Consider the following 20,136-nt stretch of genomic DNA (forward strand, 5'->3'; position numbering starts at 1 on the left):
GCCGTGTGCAGGCTTCTCATTGCGGTGGCTTCTCTTGTTGCGGAGCACGGGCTGTAGGTGCTCAGGCTTCAGTAGTTGTGACTCTTGGGCTCAGTAGTTGTGGCTTGCAGGCTCAAGAGCGCAGGGTCAGTAGTTGTGGTGCACGGGCTTAGTTGCTCCATGGCATGTGGGGTCTTCCCGGATCAGGGATCGAACCCGTGTCCCCTGTATTGGCAGGCGGATTCTTAACCACTACGCCACCAGGGAAGTCCTGGTCATGTGTATTCTTAAGATCCACATGACAAAAAATTTTGTGGTTCTCTTCTTAGAATTTTATTTTATTTATTTATTATTTGTTTGTTTGTTTATTTTTGGCCACACTGCACGGCATGTGGGATCTTAGTTCCCTGACCAGGGATCGAACTTGCACCCCCTGCAGAGGGAGCGCAGAGTCTTAACCACTGGACCACCAGGGAAGTCCCTTTTGTGGTTCTCTTTTTTTTTTTTTTATTTTTAAAAAATATTTATTTATTTATTTGGTTGTGCCAGGTCTTAGTTGCGGCAGGCGGGCTTCTTAGTTGTGGCATGTGAACTCTTAGTTGCGGCATGCTTGTGGGATCTAGTTTCCTGACCAGGGATCGAAGCCGGGCCCACTGCATGGGGAGCGTGGAGTCTTAACCACTGCGTCACCAGGGAAGTCCCTGTGGTTCTCTTAATTGAACAGATAACTCTAGAAAGGCATAAGAGAATGATATTTCCATCTTTCAGTTGCGGTTCAGAATAAACTTTTGAATTGGAAGGGAATGAGAATTGTAAGGCAGATGTTCTAATATAGTTTTCATTGGTCTCTTTTGTAAGGTATATGTTAGACTGCTTATGAAAATTTGAGATTCTTATTTACTTTAAAATAGATTCCATAGAAGTTTGCTTTTAAAAATCTCTGTCAATGAAAGATGTCTTTACAGTGATAGAGGGTTTATCACAAACATCATATTCAGAGGTTGAAATAATGTTGAAGCATAGAGAACTGTCCCATGTCTGGGATTTTGGAGGAAAAGCATTAAATACAAATAGAACAGAACATAAAATGTGCTTTAAAAAATCACATACAGGTGTATCTTTAGGAATGTTATGTTAGAGAGGGGAACCTAGTCTGCTTAGGTTAGAAGGTAAAGGAAGGAAAGGAGGGTTCTTTCTTGGGTCAAGAAAAGGTTTCATGTTCTGACAGAAGCCAGTTACAAGGGAAATTACTTTTATGAGGGAAAAGAAGCCTTTTATTTTCTAATTAGAGAGGACAAACTTCAGAGCGAATGAATATCGATAGTTTACATTTTTGCCTGGGGCTGTTGGTGGTGACGTTAGGGATGTTAGGGATGGAAGTGAAGGGAGCTGGAAGGCTCCGGACGTTTTGAAAAGTATGTGCGTTGGGGGGAAGGAGGAGACGGAAGGGAAGCAGCAGTGAGAGTGGGAGTGGGAGTGGGAGTGGGAAGGCTCTCAAATGGGAAAGTTTTTGTGTAAAGAAGTTGGAGGTGGAGGACAAACTTACAGTTGTTGCATCTTGTCTAGGACTATAGAAATGTTTTGCTTGAAGCTGCAAATAAAATTGTACATGAATGAAGGCTGTGGCTTGTTGAATTTTATGTATTAGTGCTGAGGTATTATTCAATAATGTTTCCAACACAGAGCATCTAAAAATACATTCCCAAGTTTTGCTTATATATGTATATTTTTAATCTTTTGGTGTCTCTTCTTCTAGTTGATAGTATGTGTTGTTTTTTTTCCCTTTTTTCATTTAAGGAAGAACTGCAAATATCACTTTCAAAATTGAACAATGAATATGAAGTAATTAAAAGTACAGCTGCAAGGGACATGGATTTGGATTCAGAATTATGTGATTTAAGACGTAATTTGGAGGCAAAGGAACAAGAACTCAATCAGAGCATTACTGAAAAGGAAATACTAATAGCTGAGTTAGAAGAATTGGATAAACAGAACCAAGAGGCTACAAAGGTAACAATATATTTTATTAAATTATATTTTATGATATATTAAAGACAGCGCAGCAGCATGTTCTACTCAGTAGACTGAACACTGGATTAATAAGCAAAACTGGCGTGATTTAATTTCGGTGATTTAATCAATATTTTAGTTAATTGATGCTCAAGTTGTAGAGGTTGGCAAACTTTTTTTGTAAAGTGTTAGATAGTAAATATCTTTGGTTTTGCAGGCCATGTAGTTGCAGTTGCAGCTACTCAGCTCTGCTGTTGTCATATGTAAATGAACGAGCCTGGCTCTGTTCCAATAAGAATTTACTTACAAAAACAGGTGCAGGTGTGATTTGGCCCATGGGCTGTAGCTTGTTGTCTTCCTGCTTCAGTGTTTAAGAGTTGAAAATATCACTTATCGTTTATATATATGATATAACATATATCATTTATCTTCTTTGCTTTTAAGTTCTAATCTCTAAAACAATTAAATAGATTTGCTGTAAGATAATTAATAAATAATTTTGTTGGGAATTTTTTAAAAGTTCCCAACAAAATTAGAAGGATTAGAAATGTCTGAGGATTATTCTTCTATTATGTGTGACATTTTATAAAGTTTCCTTTAGGTACTAAAATGAGAGAATGTTTTAAAGTTACCATGCAAATTAATTTTTCTTTCAGCACATGATTTTGATCAAAGATCAGCTATCAAAACAAGAAAACGAGGGAGATAATGTCATCAGTAAACTGAAAAAAGATCTAAATGATGAAAAAAAGAGAGTTCATCAACTTGAAAATGATAAAATGAACATTACTAAAGAGTTAGACGTGCAGAAAGAAAAGTTAATTCAAAGTGAACTGGTAGTAAGTGATTTACATTTAACCAAGCAGAAGCTTGAGGATAAAGTAGCAGATTTAGTAGATCAGCTAAATAAATTGCACACAAAAAATTTAAACATCCAGAAGGAGAACTTTGAACTTCAGGAACGTATTAAACAAAAGGAGGAGGAGCTTTCTAGAGTCAGGGATGAGTTAATAACGCAGTCTCGTCTTAATCAAGACTCTAACAGTAATTTTAAGGATGACTTACTTAAAGAAAGGGAAGCCGAAGTCAGAAACTTAAGGCAAAATCTTTCAGAAATAGAACAGCTCAATGAAAATTTAAAGAAAGTTGCTTTTGATCTCAAAATGGAAAATGAAAAGTTGAATTTAGCATGTGAAAATCTAAGACATCAGTTGGAAGAGTCTATTGCTGGTAACAATCAGATTTCTCAGGAAAAAAACGCTATTGTGGAGGCTCTAAAAATCGAGAAAGAACAGTTAGATGCAGAATTGTGTCAGGCTGAAAAGAGGCTGTTGGAAGAAACAAACAAGTATGAGCAAACCATGGAAGAACTGTCCAATGCACGTAATTTGAGTATCTCTGCTTTACAGCTGGACCATGAACATTTAATTAAACTCAATCAAGAGAAAGACTTTGAAATAGCAGAACTCAAAAAGAATATCAAGCAGATGGATACTGATCATAAGGAAACTAAGAAAATGTTGTCATCTAGCTTAGAAGAGCAGAAGCAATTGACCCAACTTGTAAATGAGAACGAAATTTTTATTGAAAAACTTAAAGAAAGAAGTTCAGAGCTTCAGGAGGAATTAGATAAATATACTCAGGCCTTAAGAAAAAATGACATTTTAAGGCAAACCATAGAGGAAAAAGACAGAAGTCTTGGATCCATGAAAGAAGAAAACAATCATCTGAAAGAAGAGTTGGAACGACTCAGGGAACAGCAGAGTCGAGCTGCACCTGTGGCTGAGCCTAAAACCCTTGATAGTATTACAGAGCTAGAATCTGAGGTGAATCAGCTGAATATATTAAAGGATAATCTTAAAGAGGAAATAAAACATCATCAAAAGATAATTGAAGATCAAAACCAGAGTAAAATACAGCTGCTTCAGTCTTTACAGGAGCAGAAGAAGGAAATGGATGAGTTTAGATACCAGCATGAGCAAATGAACGCCACACACACCCAGCTCTTTTTAGAGAAAGATGAGGAAATTAAGAGTTTGCAAAAAACAATTGAACAAATCAAAACCCAGTTGCATGAAGAAAGACAGGACGTTCAAACAGAGAATTCTGTTATTTTTCAAGAAACAAAAGTTCAGGGCCTTAATATTGAAAATGGAAGTGAAAAGCATGATTTATCTAAAGCTGAAACCGAAAGATTAGTAAAAGGAATAAAAGAACGAGAATTGGAGATTAAACTTCTGAATGAAAAGAATATATCTCTAACTAAACAGATTGATCAGCTTTCCAGAGATGAGGTTGGTAAACTAACTCAGATTATCCAGCAGAAAGATTTGGAGATACAAGCTCTTCATGCTCGAATTTCTACAGCTTCCTACCCCCAGGATGTTGTTTACCTTCAACAGCAGCTGCAGGCCTATGCTATGGAACGAGAACAGGTACTAGCTGTTTTGAGTGAGAAGACTAGGGAAAATAGCAATCTAAAAACAGAATATCACAAGATGATGGATATAGTTGCTGCAAAAGAAGCAGCTCTCAATAAGCTGCAAGATGAAAATAAAAAATTGTCCACAAGGTTTGAAAGTAGTGGCCAAGATATGTTTAGAGAAACTATTCAGAATTTATCACGTATCATTCGAGAAAAAGACATTGAAATAGATGCATTAAGTCAGAAATGTCAGACCTTATTGACAGTTTTACAAACATCCAACACTGAAAATGAGGTTGGAGGTGTTAATAGTAATCAGTTCGAGGAGCTTCTACAGGAACGCGATAAGTTAAAACAACAAGTAAAGAAAATGGAAGAGTGGAAACAGCAGGTAATGACTACAGTGCAAAACATGCAACACGAGTCAGCCCAGCTGCAGGAGGAGCTCCATCAGCTTCAGGCACAAGTTCTGGTCGACAGTGATAACAACTCTAAATTGCAAGTGAACTATACTGGCCTCATCCAAAGTTACGAGCAGAATGAAACCAAACTCAAAAATTTTGGGCAGGAATTAGCACAAGTTCAGCACAGCATAGGGCAGCTTTGCAGTACCAAAGATCTTCTTTTAGGAAAGCTTGATATTATTTCACCTCAGCTCTCTTCTGGATCGTCGCTTACTTCCCAGTCAGCAGAGTCTCTTAGAACAATTAAGTCTGACGTATTGAGTGAGTCTTCTAAACAAGAAATAGAAGAGCTAAGAAAATCAGTGCAGGAAAAAGATGCAACAATTAGAACGCTCCAGGAAAATAATCACAGATTGTCTGATTCGATTGCTGCTTCCTCAGAGCTAGAAAGAAAAGAACACGAACAAACTGATTCAGAAATTAAGCAGCTCAAGGAGAAACAAGATATCTTACAAATGTCACTTAAGGAAAAAGACCTCTTAATCAAAGCCAAAAGTGATCAGTTACTTTCTTTGAATGAAAATTTCACTAACAAGGTGAATGAAAATGAACTTTTGAGGCAGGCAGTAACAAACCTGAAGGAGAGAACATTAATCTTAGAAATGGACATTTGTAAACTAAAAGGGGAAAATGAAAAAATAATAGAAACATCCAGGGAAAAGGAAACAGAATATCAAGCATTACAGGAGACTAATATGAAGTTTTCTATGATGCTTCGAGAAAAAGAGTTTGAATGCCATTCATTGAAGGAGAAGGCTCTGGCTTTTGAGCATCTACTGAAAGAAAAAGAGCAGGTATGTTCTGGATGGCATGTTGTGGAGGGAAGTTTGGGGTGGAGGAGATTTTTTAGAGTGCTACTTTATTGATGTTATTTGAAGGGGAAGATGCATTTGTTCATTTAGAAATATTTATTTGAAGGTATTGAGATTAATTCAAAATAAATTTTCCTCAGAGGCATCTGCAAGTTTCTCCCCCAAATTACTAGATATTTCCAAATATTTTTAGTTCTAGATTAATTTTTTTTTACCGTCTAAGTAGAAAAAATTTCGAAGCAGTTAATGTTTTTCTTTAGAAAATAGAAATGTGATATAAGAACTTTGAGGTTACTGCAGTTTAATCACATTTTAGGCATATTTCAGTAACTGCTGGTTTTAGAGGTTCTTTTATATAAAGGGAAGCTCTGTGAAATACATGCTACATGTTTGACAATGCTCTGAAGTACAATATACATTTTATATTGTGACACAATAAGCACTTGTGTATGTGTGTGTAAAACTGAAACAAAAGTTTCAGGAATCAGAAATTACCCTTACTACCTTTATTATATAATTGACTTGCTTTACCTACAATAATTTTTTTTGCTTTAGATTTTATTTTATCTGATATTTATGTAACTTGTTTTAGCTAATGTTTAGATATTAATGCTTTCTGTATACTTATGTTTTAGATGTTTCCCTTATGGACAGTATATGTTAGATTTTATTTTAAAAAAAAAAAAAAAAAAAAGAAATTACCCTTACTACATGTGATGCTCTCTTAAAACAAGGAAGTGCTGGATGACCCATTAAATTGATTTTTATGAATCATTCACAGCCTAGTATTTGAAAAGCGTTAGCTATGAATAGTACTTTTCACATAAGTAGACTCAATAAATATTCTAATCCCAGTTGTATCATTGTGTGACTTTGGGTGTGTTTTGACTTTATTGGTTTGTTTATTCACCCATAAAAAGGAAGGTTGTATAGGTTAAAAGTGTCAGTAGTTTTGATATATTTAAATGTTTACATTCAGTTGATATTAGATTTTGATAAGAATGTATTGAAGACCCAATACATCATGCTGTTATCAAAGCTATGGGCTCTTTTGATGTAGTGCCTTTTTACTCTTATTTCTATACTTCTAGTGGTGGAAATTTAGCAAAGAAATGAGGCAGAACAATGGAATATTCAGCAACTGCTTCTTGAGTGTTTACATGCTGCCGGGCACAAGATACAAAATGATTTAACTTCTTTCACCAATTAAATTCTCTTTTAAGAGTCTCCATTAAAGTTTGTGAATGCTTGATGTAGTTTTCACTCGATAAGAAAAGCCTTGCCTCATTTTCCCCTTCTTTGTCATCTGATTAAATAGGTACGCTGATGTATTGGCTTGTGCTCCTCCTTTCAGGAATAGCTTCTCAGCTTCTTAGGGTACTGATCTATGTTCAGTATGAAAAAGACTGGTAGAGGGTAGAAGCTTTCTATTGCTCACTAGCCAAAATTGGGTGTAGCATCTTAGGGCTTGTAAGAGTATAATGGAGGAGAGGAGGACAATAAAGTATTCTTTTTATATGTTTTTACCTATTGTAGTTTTAGCATCTTGTACAGTCTAATTCTATTTCATTGACATTTATAGATCCAAAGTGTACACATTTAATTAAGGCTCACCTACCTTTCAGGAAGCTTTCCTAAGTTAGTTAAGTTGTACTTAAGTATTGTATTACTTGAGGGTAATTGGCATAAACTAATTGATTTCTTATAATACTCTATATAATTGAAGAATACCTTTATTTTGAATGTAACAACATTTTTCTTTAGGGAGACAGGAGTGTTCTCAACAGGAGATCTTCAGCTCTTTAATTGTCAAGCATTTCTCTAATATGAAAAAAATGTTGAACTGAAAAACTGTTTGGAAAATATTGGCCTTCTTTTCCAGGAGGGGGTGTTGAGATAAAAGGAACAGATGGTTTTATGTTTTGGTTTCAATGATTTGTCCTGGGGGACGTGTTATGTATTCTTAAAGAAATGGAAAGTTTACATGAAAATGTAAAAATGATACCAATCTATAAATAGATTCAGACGATAGGCACTTTTCAAACAGAGAAAAGAATTGGCTGTAAACAGTCTGACACTTTTTTGTGCTTTTTAGAATTCTAGCTATCATCTTAAATTCATGGCCCTACTTCTGCAATGAAAGGTTATCTTTTTTTTCCTGCCGTCTTTAATATATTGTTCTTATATGGAAGGCATTCAGGAATAAATTTAACTAACAGTCTTAGCAAGATAACATTCTAGAGTTGCTTTCGTTAAATTGTTGCCAAAATGTTCTTTTAAAATAGGTTGTGCATGTGAAATGACTTCCGTTTTTCTCCTGTGCCAGCAACTCCACAGTTACTTTCCCTAACAACAGTTGCATATGCCTGATGAATAGACACACATACACACACACATACACACACACACACATACTTACTTTTGGGTGATTTGGGGGTTTGTGTATGCTTTGTTGTGTAGGGTAAGTTTGAAGAGATTGTGTCTTTTGAGTTCTTTTTAAAGCATTTTAGATAAACTTTTTCTTTAAGAATTGTTTCAGATTATTAGAAAAGTTGGAAAGATAGTACAGCATTCCCATATACCTCACATCCTGTTTCCCTTATTTTTATTAACATCTTATGTTACTGTGGTACATTGGCAACAACTAATGAACCTTATAGATACATTAATAGTTTATTTGAATTTTCTTAATTTTTTAGCAAATGTCCTTTTCTTGTTCCATGTCCCATCCAGGATACATTATAGTTAGTTGTCATGTCTCTTTAGGCTCCTTTAGACTGTGATGGTTTCTCAGACTTTCCTTGTTTTGGATGACCTTGACATAGTTAACTGAATTTTTAAATTATTTAATGAAGAAATGTCTTTTTTAAAATGTGTTTTTCTTTAAAGCTAAAGTTATTTCTTTCCAAAAGGGCAAGACTGGGGAGTTAAATCAACTTTTAAATGCAGTTAAGTCAATGCAGGAGAAGACAGTTATCTTTCAGCAGGAGAGAGATCAAGTCATGTTGGCCCTGAAACAGAAACAAATGGAAAACACGGCTGTACAGAATGAGGTATACTTTCACTTTAAAGAAATAGTGATTCAAACACTTAAGTCTAATAACTCTTAAATAAGAAAACTATAAAGATTATCAATTAACATGAATTTCTCTTAGGTGATTTTTTTCTTAGTCTTACTCTGATGCGCTTTAGTAGGATTTTGATCTCCCAAAGTGCATTCTGTTTCAGTTTTCAAGCAAAAACCATGATCTAATCATTATGTTTCATACCTGAAATTAAATTATACCTCAAGAAAAGAAAAAGATGGCATATCTTGGATATAAGAAAAATTTCCTACCCACAAAGTATGAAAAAAATGAGATTTACTGAAAAAGTGGCCTGTCACAAAAAGCGTAGTACTTTGTACAATTCCATTTTCCATTATAGCCACAGGGAATGAGATCTTACAAAGTAAACCTTCCAAATGAATATTCAAGATGATTTCAAGAGCCTTTTTTCTTAGCATAAATATATCTTGCAGTATGAGAAATTAGTATACAATTAATACACTTCAATAATGGGGAAAGATTTGATAACAGAGTGGCTTGTAGGAGGGGAAAGGGGGAGCATTTTATGGAAGAAAAATAAAAGAAATGTCCTCTACCTAGGTTCAACATTTACGTGACAAAGAATTACGCTTGAACCAGGAGCTAGAGAGATTGCGTAACCATCTTTTAGAATCAGAAGATTCTTACACCCGTGAAGTTTTGGCTGCAGAAGATAGAGAGGCTAAGCTAAGAAAGAAAGTAACAGTATTGGAGGAGAAGCTAGTTTCATCCTCTAATGCAATGGAAAATGCAAGGTAACTTTTTCTTTTTTCTTTTTCTTTTTTTTTTTTAGTATTAACATTAATTAAATACTTCCTGAGTGTCAGACTCAGAATTTTTCATATGCTACCTTATTTTATTCTCACAAAATTCATTATCTCCATTTTACAGACTAAGAAACTAAGGGTAAAGAGGTTTAATAACCTTCTCAAGGTCAGGCACACAAAGTGCACATGTAGGTGTCACACTTGGGTTTGTAACCCTTATCCAGATCTGGCATTCAAACTGAGGTTTCTCCAAATCTTAATTGTTATCCTAGATAATTGCTTCTCATCATTTTAGGAGGCTAGACTTAAATTCTGACTTATTTAATTAGCGTTGTCAGGTTCCCCAAGAACTAATTTAATTTATGTGATTTAATTTTTAATCAAGTGATCTAAGGTTGAACAAAGTTTGGATATTAGAAAGGAGAGAGTAAAGGAAGTAGCAAGGGAAAGGCCTAGGTCAATGTGAATTAACTCCTGGCTTGTTAGAACTTTTGAGTGACCAGGTCCCTGCTTATATATTTTTAAATTTTATTTCTCTCAATAAAATGTGTTGTGTTTTTTTTTTTCTTATTACAAAAACATATTTTCCACTTCAGGAAAGTCACATAAACCAAAAGAACATAAAGCCACAGACTCACTCATCCAGAGATAATCTTTTTTTGTGCCTTTGTATGCTTCTGTATACGTGTGTATATATTACATATTATTTTCTTAAAGCAAAATTGAGATCATACTATTTATACTGTTTTGTAACCTGCTTCTATCAGTTAATAATATGAATATGAGTACACGTTAAGCCATATGTTCCTGCAGTATCATTTATGGCTGCATAGTATACCATTATTTGGATTTGCCATAATTTCTTTAACCCACTCATTTATTACTGGACATTTAGAGTGTTTCAACTTTTCAGAATTACTAAGAGTGCTGTTTTGTTTTTGTTTTGTTTTTTATATAAATTTATTTATTTTATTTTTGGCTGCATTGGGTCTTCGTTGCTGCGAGTGGTGGCTACTCTTCGTTGTGGTGCGCGGGCTTCTCACTGCGGTGGCTTCTCTTGTTGTAGAGCACGGGCTCTAGGCACGTGGGCTTCAGTAGTTGTGGCTCGAGGGCTCAGTAGCTGTGGCTCGTGGGCTCTAGAGCGCAGGCTCAGTAGTTGTAGCACACGGGCTTAGTTGCTCCGTGGCATGTGGGATCTTCCCGGACCAGGGCTCGAACCTGTGTCCCCTGCATTGTCAGGCAGATTCTTAAGTACTGTGCCACCAGGGAAGCCTAAGAGTGCTGTTTTGATAACCCAAAATAGGTATTTTTGTGTTGATGACAGATTATTTCCTTAGTGTAAATTTTGAGAAATGGAAATTCTGATTGAAAGGCTGTTTTTAAAACGATTGAAATGTACTGCCAAATAATCTTCCAAAAAAATCATGTCCATTTATCTTCCCTTTAGTTGTATGTGCATCTTTTAATCTTTTTACTGTGTATGGTGCTGAGGGAAATATAAGGATATAGTAGATATTATCTCTGCAAAGAGAATATAGGCCAGTAGAGATAGTATTTCTGAGGGTGAACTCCTTACCCCCTTTGTAGGATGTATTATTGTACCTTCAGACTCAGAAGAAGAACTTGTTTAAAATGAGAATTAAAACAGTGAGTGAACATTTGTGTATGTGTTTCACATTGGCAGAAATAGCAAAACATCCGTAGTCTGTAAGATTGATCATCTTTCCTTTCAGTTTTCAAGCCCTTATTTTCTCTAATTGAAATAGTTTCTAATCTCTGCCTATTTTTGTTTACCATTCATAATAACTGCAGAATAACCTTCGGTAGGTAGGGCTGTGGTCTTGTTGCTCCTTTTTTCAAAACCAGGTTAGACTGTCATGATTCGGGCCCACTGTTTTTCTGTTAATCCTGCCTATTCTTCAAATAGCACTTCATGATGAATTATTTGTTTAGCACCCCACTCCTCAAATCCAAAATCAAACCCTAGTGTGATGTTTTTCCTTTGAACCTGCATAATATTTTGAGTCTTTGATAGGGCACTTGTATTTTACTTAGGGGTATTTGTAATTGTTGAGCTGCTTTACACTTTCTCCCACCCAGTGAAGTGTAAGTTCACCAGTGGGTAGGAATGATGCCATTTATTTCACACTCTTCCCACAGTATACATTCTTACACATAGTTTCATAGATGTTCAATAAATATTTGGTGTGTAAGTAACTCAAATCTACAGAATCAGATTATGGTGTTTTGAGCCCTTAACAATAGTAACGTCTTGTATTTATTAACTTTTTGAATGATATCACAGTTCATTTCATCCTTACAATCACCCTTTGAGTGATTTGCTAACCAGCAAAGTTGAATAAAGTGCAGGGACATAAGAGGGAAGAGTTAAGTCCTCTGGTTATCAGTTTACTGCCTTTTCCAAAAGAGGGTGCTATTGGGTAAAGTTTCTTCAAAGTGAGCTGCTCTTAATGGGTTTTATTGGGCTGCTCTGAATAAGAATTTAACTGGATATTCAAAACCCAGGAAAGGCTATTGCAATATTTTGTATGTAATAATTGTACATTAAGGAAGTGCCTCAATGACATAAGCCTGGATAGATGTTCTGTAATTATCTTAGGGAATCTCTGATTTGGGACAGGTGTAGGAGTTATTATATTTAATGTAAGCAGAAAGAAAGATGACAGTAAAAGATGGGATAACCTTTGCAAAGTTGTGGGTTTACTAGGATTGTGAGTGCCAAAAGCAAGGGGGGTATCATAGAATCCATTGCTTGTTGGGTTGGAGGTGGACAAAATGACTTCCAAGATCCCTTACAACTTACAAGTTTATGATAAATTACATCTTAGAGTTTTAGCCTCGAAACACAAAAGTTGCAGGCTATTTGTAAATTTTTCTTAAGCTGACATATCTTGTTTAGCCCAGTTCTGTGTTTAAAATGACTGCCATTTGTTCAAAGTCACCTTCACAGGAAGGATGATTGAATTAACAAAAGCAGGGAGAACGAAGATCAGAGGAACTCTTCAAGTTTCTTTGAAATCTAACTTGAATTTAATGCAATAAAATGTAGGGAAGGTCAGATTCATAGAGACAGAAAGTAGAATGGTGGTTACTGGGGGGAGAGGGGGTTATTGTTTAATGGGTGTGGAGTTTCGGCTTGGGAAGATGAAAAAGTGCTAGAGATGGATGGTTGTGATGGTTGTACAGCCATGGGAGTGTACTTACTACCTCTGAACTGTACACATAAAAATGGTTAAAATGGTAAATGTTATGTGTATTTTACCACAATAAAAAAAACGTAGGGAAGAGGTTTCATCTTGTTAAAGTATCTAAATACTTTAAATATAACTTGCATTTAGTGCAGTAAAATGTAAGGAAGGTATTTCATCTTGTCAAAGTGTCTAAATAGATAGAAACAGTTTGACTTTTATTCTTTTTGTTTAAAGCCATCAGGCCAGTTTACAGGTAGAGTCATTGCAGGAACAGTTGAACGTGGCATCCAAGCAAAGGGATGAAACTGCACTACAGCTTTCCATGTCTCAGGAACAAGTAAAGCAGTATGCTCTGTCACTCTCCAACCTGCAGATGGTCCTGGAGCATTTCCAGCAAGGTCAGTTGTATGGCCAGTCTTTCACTGAAGAAGAATTATTGTATGGTTGACCCTTGAACAATGCATGGGTTAGGATGCCTACCCCCCATGCAGTTGAAAATCCGTAACTTGAGTTCCCCCGAACTTAACTCCTAATAGCCTACTGTTGACCAGGAGCCTTACTAATAACATAGTCAATTAACACATTTTTTTGTATGTTATATGTACTATATACTGTATTCTTACAATAAAGGAAGCTAGAGAAAAGAAAATGTTATTAAGAAAATCATAAGGAAGAGAAAATACATTCACTGTACTGTATTTATTGATACTATAAGTTTATGTCATCTGTTTACAAGATGAATTGTCTGTTAGTACCTACATCAGTATTCTCTTGTATGATGGAAAACACTGTAGATATTATACATATTACTAACACTAGACATCAAAAATGAAATGTGTGAAAAAGAAATTCATATTTAGGTATAATGATTCGTGATTGATAATGAAGAAGTAGCAATACTATTACTTTATGATAGCCTAGCCTTTACACTAATGAATGGTTATAAAATTTTTATGGTATACAGTAAAACAGTATATTCATAATATAGTACTGGAACCATTGTTACATTTTTTAAAAAAACCGCTTACTTGTGATGATAGGCTGATATGTAATTTCTCCAATTACAAGAGAGAGAGGCATACCTTATGGTAATGTGATTCTTTGGAAGCAAAGTTATAAAACAGTAAGAAAACTAACATATTGTTAAATTTATATTATCACTCACCTTCTGCCTATGTTAGGATAGACTAGTATCTACATGTATTTCAAGCATTCGTGACATAACCTTTTTCTTAATGTTTTTGATATTTCTAGTCTATGTGGTTCATCTGCTTTTTCAAATTGTCTCAAATCTCCAAAAAGTTTTCCAATATATTTACTGAAAAAAATCTACATATGGTGGACCCATGCAGTTCAAACCTGTGTTGTTCACAGATCAGCCATAGTTTGGGGAATTTTGGCTTGAGTGCTGTTTTAGATTAAGCATAGGGAAATCTTTGAAAGGTTACCCACTTGTAGGGGGAGAAGATAAGTAGCCATCAACAAATTAGACTTTTTTTACAGTTAAGAGTAGAGAACATAAACTGTATATACTAATTGTTAAAAAATTTTTTTTAGTGTCATATTATGATACTTTAGTTAAGGCGAGAGTTGAGGGAAGTATGAGGGTAACATAGTAAGGAGGTTCACATGATAAAGGGGAGTACAAAGGAAGAGAGAGGCACACATGTAGAAAAAAAAAGATAGATGTTGAGATGTTGGTTGGAGGTTGAATCCACTTCAGAGAGTTAATCATCAGTAATTACTCTCTTTTGAAGTATTGATTAATTTGTTCTTAGCTGTTCATCTATACTTTAAGGTAACTGCATTTTTCTAGTTCAGGTGGAAAGTACTTTTCTAGGCACATAGTAATAGTGACCAGAGCACACGTACCCTGATAACCAAATATGCTTTTTCACATCTGCCTCCCATCCTCAGATTTACCCCCTTTAGATAATTTACCCATCCATTTGTCAACTCATACATTCTGTAATTACTGGCAATGCATGAACTGCTAGTGGAGGGGCAGGCGGTTAGAGGATGTGAGGCTAATGAAGTTAAAGAAGTTATAGTTTTGTGCCTGAGCAAAACTTAACATTTGTACATACGTACATATCAGGGTTACTCCTGTGGGTGAAATTTTGAATTTTATACGTAAGAATTCTCTAGGTCTGCTCTGTATAATACTAGAGTGGACATGTGTACAAAATAGTATGGTACTGAGGCCATAGAAAAAGCTTTGCTAAAGAGGAAATATTTGAGTAGAGTTCTGAAGGGAGGGAAAGTTTGCAAGATGGACATGGTGCAGAAGGATTTAAGCAGAGGAAAGTGATCTCATTACTTTAATTCCAGTTAACGTCATCACTAAGGCATATATAATTTTCTTGTTAAGACATTTGAACTATTTTTGTTGAATTATTAAAATTTCAAGTGGTTTAAAATTCTAATTTTATCACACAATTACAAAATAGTAATGTAACTTCTTTTTCCTCTTTAGAGGAAAAAGCTATGTATTCTGCTGAACTAGAAAAGCACAAGCAACTTGTTGCTGAATGGAAGAAAAAGGCAGAAAATCTGGAAGGAAAACTCGTATCATTACAGGTTGGTTGAAATAATTTACTCTTGTAAATTTTATTATGCACAAAACAATTACTTGTAGAATTTTTGTCTTGGAAATAATCTCCTAAACAGTTAATTTAGTAGATGTTGTCACTGAGGCATAACAGTGAATAAGATACTTAGGATTTCCCTCATGTTACTTATAGTTTAGCACAGACACAGCAAATATGAGATTTAAATTTTTAGCACAGGTGGGCATTTTAGAGATCACTAAAAAAAATTAATGTAAAATTTTAACTGTATAATTTTCTGTTTTCAACAAAATATATTGGGCACTTTATTTCACATGGATTAAAATAATGTATATTATCCCATTAGATCTTTTTCTTTTGCACCTTAATTCTTTTTTTTTTTGCTGTATCTTTTTTTTTTAACATCTTTATCAGAGTATAATTGCTTTACAGTGTTGTTAGTTTCTGCTGTATAACAAAGTGAATCAGCTATATGCATATGTGTATCCCCATATCCCCTCCCTCTTCTGTCTCCCTCCCACCCTCCTTATCCCACCCCTCTAGGTGGTCACAAAGCACCGAGCTGTTCTCCCTGTGCCATGCAGCTGCTTCCCACTAGCTGTCTATTTTACATTTGGTAGTGTATATATGTCAGTGCTACTCTCTCACTTCGTCCCAGCTTACCCTCCCCCCTCCCCGTCTCCTCAAGCCCATTCTCTATATCTCTGTCTTTATTCCTGTCCTGCCCCTGGGTTCATCAAAACCATTTCTTTTTTTTAGATTCCATATATATATGTGTTAGCATACAGTATTTGTTTTTCTCTTTCTGACTTACTTCACTCTGTATGACAGACTCTAGGTCCATCCACCTCACTACAAATAACTCAATTTTGTTTCTTTTTATGGCTGAGTAATATTCCATTGTATATATGTGCCACATCTTCTTTATCCATTCATCTGTCGATGGACATTTAGGTTGCTTCCATGTCCTGGCTATTGTAAATAGAGCTGCAATGAACATTGTGGTACATGACTCTTTTTGAATTACGGTTCTCTCAGGGTATATGCCCAGCAGTGGGATTGTTGGGTCATATGGTAGTTCTATGTTTAGTTTTTTAAGGAACCTCCATATTGTTCTCCATAGTGGCTGTATCAATTTACATTCCCACCAACAGTGCAAGAGGGTTCCCTTTTCTCCACACCCTCTCCAGCATTTATTGTTTGTAGATTTTTTTGATGATGACCATTCTGACCGGTGTGAGATGATACCTCATTGTAGTTTTGATTTGCATTTCCCTAATGATTAGTGCTGTTGAGCATCCTTTCATGTGTTTGTTGGCAATCTGTTTATCTTCTTTGGAGAAATGTCTATTTAGGTCTTCTGCCCATTTTTGGATTGGGTTGTTTGTTTGATATTGAACTGCATGAGCTGCTTATGTATTTTGGAGATTAACCCTTTGTCAGTTGCTTCGTTTGCAAATATTTTCTCGGATTCTGAGGGTTGTCTTTTGGTCTTGTTTATGGTTTCCTTTGCTGTGCAAAAGCTTTTAAGTTTCATTAGGTCCCATTTGTTTATTTTTGTTTTTATTTCCATTTCTCTAGGAAGTGCATCAAAAAGGATCTTGCTGTGATTTATGTCATAGAGTGTCTGCCTATGTTTTCCTCTAAGAGTTTTATAGTGTCTGGCCTTACATTTAGGGCTTTAATCCATTTTGAGTTTATTTTTGTGTATGGTGTTAGGAAGTGTTCTAATTTCATTCTTTTACATGTAGCTGTCCAGTTTTCCCAGCACCACTTATTGAAGAGGCTGTCTTTTCACCACTGTATACTCTTGCCTCCTTTATCAAAGATAAGGTGACCATATTGCACCTTAATTCTTTAAAATATTTTTCTCTTTATTATTATGCTGTATTTCATGCCTATAAATATTATATATAAGAAATAAATTAAATGAACCCCATGAAGAGACACCACAGTGACTTGCTGTTTGATGTAGGATAAACTTTTCTGAGTCATAAGTAGACTCTGGTGATAGCTGGTGGAAAGTAATAAAATTTATGTATCTGTCACTAGAGGTGAATATGCTGTTTAGGCATATTAATATTCTAAATAATTGAAGACATACTTCCTTTAATGTTTTAAAATTTTTACTAAATGTTGAGTGACTGCAAAACAATATTTAGATAATACGTATAAAATATAAGAATAGCAATACAGCAAATACCCACATACTCACCACCCAGTAAAAGAATGTCACCCTTTGAAGTTCCGTAAGCACCCCTCCACATCTCCTCTCCTTCTTATCACCTTTTATGTATTTTACCCCTTGTTTTTCTTTATGGTTTTATCACATAGATTTACATCTTTTTACAGTACATTGTTTGGTTTTGCATATTTTTAAACTCTGTATAAATGGAATTCTGAACTGTATGTAAATGGAATTCTTCTGAGGCTTGCTTTTTTTGCTTAGTATTATGTTCATGAGTTTCAGCCGTGTAACTGTGTAGTTATTGTGTTAGAAGGTTCATTATTTTCACTGCTGTATTCCTTGCATGAATATGTAATTTATTTACCCATTTTCCTGATAAAGGACATTTCCCTTATCTGCCATACAAACAATGTGTTTATGAATTTCCTTGTTTATATCTCCTGGTGCACATGTATAAGAGTTTCAGGTGTGTATCTCGATTGGAATTGCTGAGTCATGGGATATATATGGGCAATTTCAATTTTATTAGATTTGGGGGCAAATTGTTTTCTAAAGCACTTGTGCTAATTTTCTCCTACCAGTGGTACTAAGAGTTCTTGTTCTACACCCTCAGCAATGCTAGCATTATCAGAATTTTTTAAAGTGTTTGACAATGTGGTAGGTGGGAAGGGCTATCTTATGGTTTTAATTTGCATTTCTAGTAATGAGGTCAAGCATCTTTTAATATGTTTATTCACCATTTATGCTTACTTTCTGGTTAGCTCATTAACACATTAAAAAGATATTTTATTTGATGCTTTTGTTTTCAGTGGGTCCAAAATCTCTAGTTGGTCATACTGTTAGAAGTCCAGATCTTCTTTTTAAACTAGCTCTATTTAAAAAAATTTTTAATGTAATATATATTTAGAAAAACAACAAAATAAATCAGAAGAAACTGAGAGGGAATTAGTAAAGATAAAAGTTGAAATTAATGAAATAAAAAACAAAATAATGGTAGAAAGAATAATGAAATCTAAATGTTAATTTTCAAAAACGTCTTAGTGTAGTTTTTTTAAGCTTTAATTATTTCTTAAATATAAATGCTATGAGGTTAACAAAGTCATATGAAAGTTTATTTAAATTTCCTTTACACTAAATTTAATCTTGTTGATTTTGGATGTTGATTTTGTTTAAAATTTTTTTGTTTCAGTCTCTCTTTGTATCAGTTAAGGTTTAACCTGAGAAGCAGAACCAGTAGGATGTGTATGTGTGTACACATATGTACACATACATATACATACACATATACATTGATGTATGTACTATATATGGATACCTATGAGATTTGTTACAAGGAATTGGCAACATTGTGGGGCCTGGCTAAGCAAGTTAGGTAGGTTTGGCAGTCAAAATGGGAAGATCACATCAGAGGCAGGCTGGAACTCATAGGCGTGGGCCAAAGCTGTTGTCCACAGGTGGTCAGGAAAAAAAATCACAAGCAGGATGGACTCTGTGGGCATGGGCTGAAGTTGCTGTCCACAGATGGAACTTCTTTATGGAGAAACCTCAGTCCTGATTTCAAGGAGTTTCAGCTGGTTCAATCAGGTCTACCCTGATTATCCAGGATAATGTGCCTTCCATAAATTCAGCTGATTTGGGCTTTGATTACATTTGCAAAATACCTTCACAGCAATACCTACCTTAAGTTTGACTTGGTAACTGGGGACTAGCCTATCCAAGATGATACATCAAAAAAGCTATCACACTCTGATTCAAGATGATGAAACTGGACCTGACATGTACATGGGTGAATCCTCTAGAATAGCCAAGAAAATTGTGTGAAAGAATAATGGTGAGGAGGGACTTGCCTACTAAATGTCAGAATAGAGCCATAAATCAATACCATATTGACTAGATTAGTGGAACGGAAGGAGAATCCAGAAATGGAGCCCAGGTTATATTTGAGAATTAAATTTAAAACTAAACCCTAAACTACTTTCAGTTCAGTGGGGAAAAGGGTAGGTTATCTAATAAACAGTAGATACAACCGGCTGTCTGTATGGAAGAAAATGAAATTGGACCCCTGTCTTACACTATATACAAAAGTAAATTCCAACTGTATTAAAGCAAGGATTCTCAACTGGGAGTGGTGCTGGAAATCTGAGGGGTATTTTTGGCTGTTACAGTGACTGTGGGTAGACCTTCTGGCATTTAGTGGCCAGAGGCCAGGAATATTGAAAGAACTCCTACTGAGAAATACTGTTTTAAAGATATAAATGTTAAAAAAGAAAAATATCTTCCAAGAAAATCTAGAAGACCACATGTGCAGTTCAGGGCAGGGAGGAGCCTAACCTAGACTAAAACTCAAGAATCAAAGTAGGACATGTTTGACTATATTTGTAGCACTGATGACAAAGGGTTCATATCTACTATATAAGGTGCTCTTACAAACTGGTGAGAGAAAGACAGCTCAATGGAAAAATGGGCAAGGTATACAAAGATTTCTGCATAAGAGCAGATCCAGCTGTCCTATTAACATGAAAAATTACTCAAATTCACTAGTATGGATTATAGTTAGAGAAATAAAAATTAAAGTAATAAAGTAATAATGAAACATCACTTTATACCCATCAGACTTGCAAAA

General features: G+C 35.1%; 1 protein-coding gene across 3 annotated transcripts in view; it reads left to right on the forward strand.

Annotated features, from left to right (window-relative positions):
* TRIP11 (thyroid hormone receptor interactor 11) overlaps positions 1–20,136 on the forward strand; it is a 69,171-nt gene that overhangs the window by 25,474 nt on the left and 23,561 nt on the right. For all 3 annotated transcript variants that reach the window (XM_007198609.2, XM_057543033.1, XM_057543034.1), the window contains 6 exons: positions 1,777–1,989; positions 2,646–5,672; positions 8,603–8,743; positions 9,338–9,531; positions 12,990–13,153; positions 15,232–15,335. In XM_007198609.2, coding sequence (XP_007198671.2) covers positions 1,777–1,989; positions 2,646–5,672; positions 8,603–8,743; positions 9,338–9,531; positions 12,990–13,153; positions 15,232–15,335 — 3,843 coding nt within the window. The remainder of the gene's footprint in view (positions 1–1,776; positions 1,990–2,645; positions 5,673–8,602; positions 8,744–9,337; positions 9,532–12,989; positions 13,154–15,231; positions 15,336–20,136) is intronic.

The sequence above is a fragment of the Balaenoptera acutorostrata genome, chromosome 3 (assembly GCF_949987535.1).
Source record: "Balaenoptera acutorostrata chromosome 3, mBalAcu1.1, whole genome shotgun sequence".
NCBI lineage: Eukaryota > Metazoa > Chordata > Mammalia > Artiodactyla > Balaenopteridae > Balaenoptera > Balaenoptera acutorostrata.